The 11324-nt window shown below is 44.9% G+C and overlaps 2 protein-coding genes across 2 annotated transcripts in view; both read right to left on the bottom strand.

The window, feature by feature from the left end:
- The window catches only part of LOC309564412 (uncharacterized protein), a 1531146-nt gene that overhangs the window by 533992 nt on the left and 985830 nt on the right, over positions 1-11324 (bottom strand).
- LOC309563454 (uncharacterized protein) lies at positions 7592-11250 on the bottom strand. Its single transcript, XM_082267847.1, has 5 exons — positions 11134-11250; positions 10840-11010; positions 10613-10753; positions 10199-10289; positions 7592-9016 (listed from the first exon to the last, which is right to left on the bottom strand). The coding sequence occupies exons 1-5, from the start codon at positions 11227-11229 to the stop codon at positions 7623-7625; spliced, it is 1893 nt and encodes a 630-aa protein (XP_082123973.1). The 5' UTR covers positions 11230-11250; the 3' UTR covers positions 7592-7622.

Here is an 11324-nt window from a genome sequence, read left to right as displayed (position 1 = left end):
AATTTAGTTGCCCTTCTCTGGACTCTCTCCAGCTCCAACACATCCCTTCTGAGAACTGGTGACCAGAATTGGACAGAATACTCCAGATGTGGTTGGACCAGAGTTTTATAAAAGGGTAGGACTATAGTCTTATCTCTGGAATACATCCCCTTCCTTATGCATGCCAATATTCTGCCTGCCTTGGCAGCTGCAGCTTGACATTGCATACTATTGCCTAGTCTATCCTCTACCAAGACTCCCAGATCTTTCTCCATTTTTGATTCCCCCAAAGGTCCCCCCCCCCCCCCCCCATTAAAGTGTATTGTGCTTTTATGTTTTTAGTCCCCAAGTGCAAAACCTTACACTTCTCCACATTAAACCTCATTTGCCATGTCGTTGCCCACTCTGTTACCATAAAAGTATGCATTAAAAATAGAGATAATACATTGCTTAGCAAAAACTATATCCTTAAACTATGGCATTATATGTACTGTGTGTGGGAAGGAACTAGTTTAAGATTTTTTTTATGGAAAAAGACTGTGTGCAGAGACGGGTTTGTAGGGAGTATGGGAACCCTTTGTAATGAGCACAGGAGGTGTATAGAGTTGGGAGCCCCTAGAGGACTAGGGAGACCACTCACATGAGGTGTGTAGAGTTGGGAGCCCCTAGAGGACTAGGGAGAACACTCACAGGAGGTGTGTAGAGTTGGGAGCCCCTAGAGGACTAGGGAGAGCACTCACAGGAGGTGTGTAGAGATGGGAGCCCCTAGAGGACTAGGGAGAGCACTCACAGGAGGTGTATAGAGTTGGGAGCCCCTAGAGGACTAGGGAGACCACTCACATGAGGTGTGTAGAGTTGGGAGCCCCTAGAGGACTAGGGAGAGCACTCACAGGAGGTGTGTAGAGTTGGGAGCCCCTAGAGGACTAGGGAGAGCACTCACAGTAGGTGTGTAGAGATGGGAGCCCCTAGAGGACTAGGGAGAGCACTCACAGGAGGTGTGTAGAGTTGGGAGCCCCTAGAGGACTAGGGAGAGCACTCACAGGAGGTGTGCAGAGTTGCTAGGAGATGTGCATTATGGCAGACACCCTTCATAATGGACACAGGTGTGCAGAGCCAGGGTGCTGGTTTTCCACTGAAAATGTTGATGTGTGGTGGATCTGAGGAATTGATTGGCTATTTTTTTCCCAACAATGTTCCACATAAAAAGGGACCCTAAGAGAGAGCTGCTGGAAACATAATATATGTTATGCTGCTGGACTGTGCCTCTAACTGGGGGGGGGGGGGGGGGGTCAGTTGGGATTCCCTGAGGGTCTGCGAACCTGAGGAGTCCTAACTACCAATCTTGGACTTGCTGCCTTGGAAGAATATTCCCCAAACATAGCCTATGTGGACTCTGCTACCTCTTGGGAATTATTTGCCAATCATGGACACTTGCCTCTAAAGGACTATAGACTCTGCTGTTGTTATGGGGCCTAAAGCATCTTGTACAGGAATTAATGTGAGAAGTTACAAGAACTGTTCCTGGATGTTGCCTTTCTTCAGTAAAATATTCAATAATCGTTTAATGCCTGGTCTGAAATCCCTCTCTTAAGTGGTGTATTGCATGGTGCAAACAGAAGGAGCAGTGCTACTACCAATACAGCTCACCAATAAACGAGCTCCCGAGTGCCCGGTCTTCAGCTGTTTAACTGAGTACATATTGTAAGAGGTTGGCTCGGTAGCGGGTTTGGGTGACCCTCTGGGTGGGTTCGTTACACAGAGAGACAGCCGTGGAGTGGTTGAAAACAACGGTCTATGGTTTATTCTTCCAATTTGCTGGAAACAAGTGCAAGAATCCAAACAGCATAAATCAAGCAAAACATAAAATAAACCCTGGCCACTTGGGGCGTCTACCTTCACAACACAGGAACCTACCTATGGAGTCTGTCACAACCTACTGCTGGGCAGACACTGCTGGTCATACAGCCGAAAACCAATAGTCTATTTGTTTTTCTTTTCACACAGAAAAAGTCAACACCACCTCACCTTCAGAAGTCTTTCTCAGCTCACTGCTCTCCTTAACGCAAAAAGCCTCAGGATGCAGCAATGAGTAGTCATCCTCTGGATAACTTGTAGAGGCCTTAATTGCCTCATTCTGAATAGCTGAAGCTTTCCAACGTCCTTAAACCTTTCTGGCTACCTCCGCAGCCGACACCTGATAGTAATTGGTGAATTGTCTAAACAAGGCAGAAATGTTTCTCCCGTCTGTGACAACACCCACCGATTTACCTGACTTCTTGTCACAATATGTAGAAAGATGATCCGCACACTGGTAGTTGCTCTTAAAAAATCTTCATCTTTATTCAGGAACCACAGAACACAACTGCTGATGAGATCGGTTGACGCGTTTCAGCCTATACGGCCTTAGTCATAACATTGAATGGTACATCCATAGAACAGGGCTTGTAACATGGGGACTGTAAGTTAGAAGAGATACATACTGGACTAAAATGTATTGTATTTTGCTGTCTAGTTAGGCTATGTTGCCTTTGCTAGGGACATCCGCACATGTACTCTTTATTAATGCAACCAACCAGGGAATGGGTGACTTGGTTTAGGGTGATGGTTACTCTGGTAGTGAAGGGGCATTGTGCTCATCCCTTTCACTAACAGCAAGTTCACTACATTTTGTAATCGCACTAGTGACACAGAGTTCCCAAGGATTTAGCCTGGGAAGCAGGAGCAGACTGGCAACTTTCAGCCCAGGCGGTAAGTACAAACCAGAGGCCCATGGTGCAGTGACTCCGCTCCGCTCCGCTCCCACTCTCCCTCTTCCTGACCCTCATTCCAGGCTGACACTCCGCTCCCAGTACTCTCTACTCACCGGCTGATTCCTGGTTCCCAACCTGGCCAGCAGGGAGCAGTTGGGGGGAGCTTGGACAGCTTGTTTGGGGCTGGCTGGGGGAGGAGAGTCTCCAGTTGGGCATTAAACCGGCCTCTGCTCAGACACTGTTTAAACCATGCATGCTGGGGGGGCCTGCGCTCTGTCCTTGTTTTCAACCTGCACTCGGTAGGCCAGCGGCAGGGGCTTTTTACTTCTCTTCACCAGGAAACCTTTAGGCATGTCTGGCAGAAGCGGTGCAGCCTTTTTACGGGGCATCAGAGCGGCCCAGGGGGCAATTGACCCCCTTCCCCCGTACTCCCCTGCTGGGAAGTCACGTATGAGAGCTTTAGAGGGGCCCATGGGAGAGAGAAGCAAGCATGTAGTTATGGAGGGAGGTTCTTTTCCTGCATCCATTGGTAACTGTGTACATGTCACTGGGAAAGGGGTGACCGGAAATTGCTGGGTTAGTGGATGCCGGTGCAGTCTCTGCTGTACCGAATCCTAAATAACACCCCCCCCCCCCCCGGGGAGTTTGTGTTTTCTAACTGTAGTAGTGTCTGTAGTGCTTAGTGTTAGCAGTACGGCCCGTTGCCTCAGGTTGTCACCAGACCAATTCAACCAGCAAAAGTGTTGCTGGTCATTGCCACATAAGTCCCAGTGTCACCAGACCAGTTCAGCTAACAAGAGTGTCCCCAATTGCACCAATACCAGTTCCAGTGTTATCAGATGAGTGTAAGTCAGCGACAGGGTTCTTGATCTCTAGCCACAGCAGTCCCAGTGTCACCAGACCATTGTAAGTCAGCAACAGTGTTCCCTGATTACTGCCACACCAGTGCTAGTGTTGCCAGACCTGTTCAGCTAGCAAGAGTGTCCGTAATTGAAGAAACACCAGTTCCAGAGTCAGGACAGCTGTTAGAAATCACGGGGTCCCGTACAGCCTACCTGACTGGGCCCTCCCCCCAGGGGCTCCCACAACCCTCCGTGCGAACATGTCAAAAGGATATTATTATATATTAAGTCCTAGTTCTAATCCCCCCTCCCAGCACAAATCGTTTCCCCCACCCCCAATCCTGCCTCCAGCTCAAATCCCACCTCCTAGCACAAATCTCCCTCACCCCAAAAAAATTACCTGCCTAGCACACATCCCCTTTCTTCTCAAACTTTCTATCCTAGAACAAATCCTCTCCCCCAAATCCCCTTGAATCCCCCAATCCCTCCCTTTAGCCCAAATTCCCCCACACCCTCCTGGCACAAAATCCCCCCATCTCCCCTCCCAGCACAAATCTTCTTTCTTCAATCATCTCTTAGGACAAATTATGAGACCCAAGATAGATCTATATTCAGCGGGCCCTATGTGGGTAGTGCTACATTTGGGGGCGTTGATCCGGGATTATCCCCTGAATTATCAATTTATATATTATATTATAATATATAATACCCTGAATTAACAATTTTTTGGGCACTGTGTTTGGCTGTTTCCAGTAGCAAACACTGTGCTACCGGAAAGAGCCAAGCACAGTGCCCAAAAAATTGTCATGTCTTGCTGTGTGGAATGCGGGATCGACATGGAGGAGAAACAGTATTGTGTAATGGAGGGGAACGTCTGTGTGCACCTGGGAGCGTGTGAAAATACCAGTATCTGGCAACAGGATAATCAGAGGGAGACCCGGGATAGATCTATATTCAGCGGCCCCTAGGGGGGTAGTGCTACATTTGGGGGTGTTGATCCGGGATTATCCCCTGAATTATCACAGTGGTTTCTACCGGAAACAGCCTAGCACAGTGCCCAAAAAATTGTTATGTCTTGCTGTGGAATGTGGGATCGCAATGGAGGAAAAACAGTATTGTTTCATGGAGGGGAATGTCTGTGCGCACCTGGCAGTGTGTGAAAATACTGGTATCTGGCAACAGGGTAATTTAGAGGGAGACCAAAGATAGATCTGTATTCAGCGACCCCTATAAGGGTAGTGCTACATTTGGGGGCCTCGACCCTGGATTATCCCCTGCATTATCACAGGGGTTGCTACCGGCAACAGCCAAACACAGTGCCCAAAAAATTGTCATGTCTTGTTGTGTGGAATGCAGGATTGCAATTGAAAAGAAACAGTATTGTTCCATGAAGGGGAATGTCTGTGTGCACCTGCCAGTATGTGAAAACACCCACTATCTGGCAACAGGATAATTTAGAGGGAGACCAAGATAGATCTGTATTCAGTGACCCCTTTAAGGGTAGTGCTACATTTGGGGGCATCGACCCGGGATTATCCCCTGAATCATCACAGGGGTTGCTACCGGCAACAGCTGAACACAATGCCCAAAAAATTGTCATGTCTTGTTGTGTGGAATGCAGGATTGCAATGGAAAAGAAACAGTATTGTGCCATAGAGGGGAATGTCTGTGTGCACCTGCCAGTATGTGAAAATACCCGCTATCTGGCAACAGGATATTTAGAGGGAGACTCAAGTTAGATCTATATTCAGCGGCCCCTATGGGAGTAGTGCAACATTTGGGGGCATCGATCCGGGATTATCACCTGAATTATGACAGTGGTTGCTACCGGCGCCAAAGAAATTGTCAGGTCTTGCTGTGTGGAATGCGGGATCGCAATAGAGGAGAAACAGTATTGTGTCAGAGGGGGAATATCTGTGTGCACCTGGCAGCATGTAAAAATACCTGCTATCTGGCAACAGGATAATAAGAGGGAGACCCAAAATAGATCTATATTCAGTGGCCCCTACGGGGGTAGTGATACTCATATATACATTTATTCAATACACACTGATTTGTTTTTTTATTTTATGAAAGAAATGCAGCAGAATACATTTTGAAGAAAGATTATTTATTTCCAAAGTTTTATAACAGAAACGAAAGGAAAAATGGTGAAAAAAAAAAAAAAAAAAAGGCAACCAAAAGAAAGCGCCAACTATTTTCCATGCAGGCCAGTTCTGACATTTCACTCCTACATGTAAAAATCATCATTTTCTTGCTAGAATATTACTCAGAACCCCCAAACAATATATATATATATATGAGAGGATGGCAATATAGAAAACATTACCAAAGTGCGCTAAACAAATAATGAACCAAGTGTTCAAAAGTACATGGATGGTATCCGGATTTATACCAAAATCATATGCATTCAGTCCAAAACAAAAGTGCAAAAACTGTGAAAAAGTCTTTCTTTTCAAATTGGAGTGAAGGTGAGGGAGTGTTGGGAGGTGGGTGGGGCCTCGTCCCAAAAAAAGATCCAAAGTGATTCTCAGTGACCTGATATACACATGTGGACACCCAGTGTTAGGAGTGGACTCTTACCACAATGTGGAAAGATGTGAGCATGTACTTTGTTGTGTCTAGAAGTCCCCAACTGATCAAGCTGGCAGGGATGGCTCTCGGAATGGACCGGAACAATCAGCTGCTTCCGAAGTGGGGAGGGATCTGTAGGCTTCCAAGCAGGGGGAGATGCCAAGACAGAGCAACCCAGAGAAAAGAAGAGGACTATAGTGCATTACCTTCAACTTTAATGATAAAACGAATGAGGGTACACTTACACATTCCAGACGAACAAACAGCAAATACAGGGCGGTCGCGGGTGTCTGCAGTACAAACCGGGACCTATGACAGCACGGCTGGCTCCCCCCGACGCGTTTCCACTAACAAGTATATATATATATATATATATATATATAGTTTTTTTTTTTTTTTTAGCTGAGACCCTAGAGAATAAAATAGCGATCATTGCAATTTGTAATGTCACACTGCATTTGCGCAGCAATTTTTCAAAAGCAATTTTTTGGGGGAAAAATTCACTTTAATTAATTAAAAAAACAAAAAAAAAAACATTATTTACCCCAATTTTTTTGTATAATGTAAAAGATGATGTTACGTCGAGTAAATAGATACCTAACATGTCACGCTTTAAAATTGCGCACGCCCGTGGAATGGCGCCAAACTTCAGTATTTAAAAATCTCCATAGGTGACGCTTTAAAAGTTTCCACAGGTTACCAGTTTAGAGTTACAGAAGAGGTCTAAGGCTCAAATTATTGCTCTCGCTCTAATGATCACGGCGATACCTCACGTGTGTGTGGTTTGAATGACATTTACATACGCAGGTGCGACCTTTGTATGCGTTCACTTCTGCACTGTACGTTTAGTGGGTCATATTACTATAATTCAATTCCAGGAGGCCCCAAAACCAAAGAGTACCCGAAAAATAATATTGTTGCCCCGCCCCCAGAACATCATGAACATGAAAAAGGTTGTTAGCTTGTGTGAACTTTCTGGTCTTAACCAAGTGATATTTTGTGATAGAAACATTTCCCGCACTCTGACAATGAATAAGGATGCTCACCCGTGTGACTTCTCTAGTGTTTAACAAGGTCTCCCTTATCAATGAAAGGGTTTTGTTCCGATTGAAACACTTGGGCACTCTAGGCATTAAAACACACTCTAGGCATTAAAAGGGCCGCTCACCTGTGTGACTTTCCCGGTGTACAAGATCTTCTTTCTGATTGAAAGGTTTCCCGCACTCTGAACAAGAATAAGGATGCTCACCTGTGTGAATTCTCTGGTTTTTAACAAGGTCTCCTTTATCAATGAAAGATTTCCCGCACTCTGAACAAGAAAAAGTGCCTAGAAGGATTTTGCGCTGAGATCCTAAATTAAAAAAAAAAAAAACCCCGGACTGATCATTGGAGTAAGGAGCTAAAGTTGTGCATCTGGCAGTGGGAAATACTCTGTGCCTGGCTGGAGGGTTGAAATAAGAGGGAATACCAGCAGCTCCTACGGGGGTGGCGCTACACGTGTGTGAATTTTCTGGTGTCCAAAAAGTGATTTTTTGTAAACAAAACATTTCCCGCACTCTGAACATGAATAAGGACGCTCACCCATGTGAATTTTCTGGTGTTTAACAAGGTGTCCTTTAGCAATAAAAGATTTCCCGCACTCTGAACATGAATAAGGACGCTCGCCCGTGTGAATTCTCTGGTGTTTAACAAGGTCTCTTTTCTCAATAAAAGATTTCACGCACTCTGAACACGAATAAGGACGCTCACCTGTGTGAATTCTCTGATGTTTAAAAAGGTCTCTTTTATTAATAAAAGATTTCCCGCACTCTGAGCATGAATAAGGACGCTCGCCTGTGTGAGTTCTCTGGTGTCTAACAAGGTTTCCTTTCTGACTGAAACATTTTCCGCACTCAGAACATGAATAGGGGCGTTCGCCCGTGTGAATTTTCTGGTGTTTTAGAAGGAGTACATTACAAACAAAACGTTTCCCGCACTCTGAACATGAATAGGGGCGTTCGCCCGTGTGAATTTTCTGGTGTTTTAGAAAGAGCCAATTAAGAGCAAAACTTTTCCCGCACTCTGAACATGAATAGGGACGTTCACCTGTGTGAATTCTCTGATGTACTAGAAGGTTTGCATTATAAGGGAAACATTTCCCACACTCTGAACACAAATAGGGACACTCACTCGTGTGAGTTCTTTGGTGTCTAATGAGTTTTCCTTTCTCAATGAAGCATTTCCCGCACTCTGAACATGAGTAGGGACTCACATCTCCGTGGTGACATTTATGGTGTCGAAGAAGGTTTCCTTTCTGACTGAAAAATTTCCCGCACTCTGAACATGAATAGGGACGTTCACCTGTGTGAATTTTCTGATGATTTAGAAGGTCTCCATTATGAATGAAAGATTTCCCGCACTCTGAACATGAATAGGGACGTTCACCTGTGTGAATTTTCTGATGTTTTAAAAGGAGTTCATTATACATGAAACATTTCCCGCATTCTGAACATGAAAAGGGACGTTCACCCGTGTGAATTTTCTTGTGCCTAAGAAGTAACCATTTTTTTGCAAAAAATTTCCCGCACACTGAACATGACAATGAACTCTCTTCTGTGTGAACTCCTTCATGGCTTAAAGAAGATTCCTGGGGAATAGATGGATCTATGGAAGTATCTGTACTGTGAGGACCTATAGTTTTGGTGTGTGATCCGTCAGAAGATTCCTCAGGATTAGAGGGATCCATTGATCCCCCCAATTGGTAAGGTGCGGGATGTGTGTTTGGAGTAACAGGATTTACTCCTGGAGAATATTGTACAATGTTATCTTCTGCTTCATAATCTGGAGATAAAATAAGACGTTCCTCAGAGGTATTCCGGACATTGTGTCCACCTGTGGAGAAACAATTTACCATGAAATGTTATAACCTTCCATTCAGGACTCATATATGTTGGTCCAACACCAAATAATTTATAGGAGCTCTGGCATGGATTTGGGGGCAATTAGAGGAGAAAAATATGGATAGAAACCAAGCGAAAGTGTCCAGTGCTGCAACCACAAAGTGCACAGTGCGATGTCTCGTGTGCAAAATTCTCTTCCAGAGTTTAATAAAAAATGCCATCAGTGCTCCACCCCACCCGCTATCCTCCACCTTCACATCGGAGAACTCACCGGAATTCTACGACCCCTCACTTACCAATAGGTCATTAGGCACTTGTATCCCCCAAGGTGAAAATCATCCAGGACCACCACCACCTCTATACTACCTCTCCAGTTATCTCATACCATACCCGCCGGTATCTTCTCACCTCAGATTCATCACAGACTCCGACACACCAACAAAGATGGCACCTTCTGCAGCACTCTCCACCAATCAGCACATAGAATACGCCAGAGGGCACCTCCGACAAATCTGCAAGGTGACTGAGGGGGAGAGCTGCACAGGTGTCAATGATGACATCCAGGATGTGGTCCTGGATGATCTTCCCCTTGATGGATACAAGCTCTTAATGACCCATTGGTAGGTGAGGAGTCATGGAATTACGGTCTGTTCTCTGATGTGAAGATGGGGGATAGAGGGTGGTGTGGAGCACTGAGAGCATTTTTATTTATCTCTGGATGTGAATTATGCACAAGAAAACAGAAGAGAAATAGCAATGTGCACGTTGTGTTTGGAGAGCTGGACAGTTTTTTTTTTTTTGGTGTATTGAACCACTTTCACATTGGAAATTGAGAAAGGAGATGGACCTTCCTCCACCTCTTAAAAACATGGTAACATAATGAATAATGGAGATGGACCTTTCATATGGTGTACAGTATCTCCTCCTCATTTGTTGGGAACATGACGTTATATTGAGGAATGGAGATGGACCTTTCATATGGTGTACAGTATCTCCTCCTCATTTGTTGGGAACATGACGTTATATTGAGGAATGGAGATGGACCTTTCATATGGTGTACAGTATCTCCTCCTCATTTGTTGGGAACATGACGTTATACTGAGGAATGGAGATGGACCGTTCATATGGTGTACAGTATCTGCACTTCATTTGTTGGGCACAATACACATGATACATTGGTTGGTGGTGTGGGTACATCGATGATGTTTTTGCTGTCGACAGTTAAGGTTTCTCAGTATTTTCCTTACAGAAGAATGTGATGATCTCTATTTTGTACAAGAGCAGCAAACTTTGTGTGTAACTGAATAAAAAAAACTCTGTAAATGGAAGGGGTGCCTTGTTTTTAGAGCTGTGTGGATGAGGGATAGTCTTGTTCTAGAAGACTTTACCCATGTATATAAATTAGGTATGGTGTGGTCTTCCTGTGTGGAATACTGGGAATAGAGAGGACAGGGACATCTCTCTGGTGGGTTCCCATTACTGGATCTATCTGTAGGAAACACACACACTGACTGAATACATTGTTTCTATGTGTTTATCAGATGATGGGGGATCTAGGTGGATCCTCCGTACTGCTCTCTCCTTTACAATAAAGTCTCCTCTTACCCGGTGATGTGAGGGGCGGCTGATTCTCCATCATGACGTCCTTGTAGAGATCCTTGTGTCCTTCTAAATACTCCCACTCCTCCATGGAGAAATAGACAGTGACATCCTGACACCTTATAGGAACCTGACACACACAATGATACAGTCACCATCCAGACACATCCCTTGTCTGTTACTGGATAATGTCCCAGAATTCTCACCACCGCTCACCTCTCCTGTCAGCAGCTCAATGATCTTGTTGGTGACTTCTATAATCTTCTTGCCACTGGTTATCTCTGTTGTCAGGCTGTGAGGTGGAGGCACTGTGATGGGTGATGTCCTGTGAAGACGGTTGCTGGGTGTTATTGGTTCACCAGATATTTTTCTCACTACTTTATAATCCTGTGTAAAGAAAGAAAGTAACAAATATCACCATAGACTTCCCAGAATCCTCCTCACTTCTCCGATCAGGTCTGTGTTTTATTCATAGAGTGATGTCATGTGACCTCTCAGAATCCTCCTCACCTCTCCGGTCAGCAGGTAGATGATCTCCAATGTGAGGTTCAATACCCTTTCAGTCATGTGACTTTGGCCCTTCTCCATCTTCATTGATTTGGTCATGTGATCTATACAGGACTCTCCTCTCTGTAGAGAGAGAATAAACTGAGAATTATCTGGACTGTACTGGGATGAATAATGTCTGCACAGAGTTCCTC

Source organism: Pelophylax lessonae, assembly GCF_965119305.1.
Source record: "Pelophylax lessonae genome assembly, chromosome: 9".
Taxonomy (NCBI): domain Eukaryota; kingdom Metazoa; phylum Chordata; class Amphibia; order Anura; family Ranidae; genus Pelophylax; species Pelophylax lessonae.
This window is presented reverse-complemented; position numbering and strand designations above follow the sequence as displayed.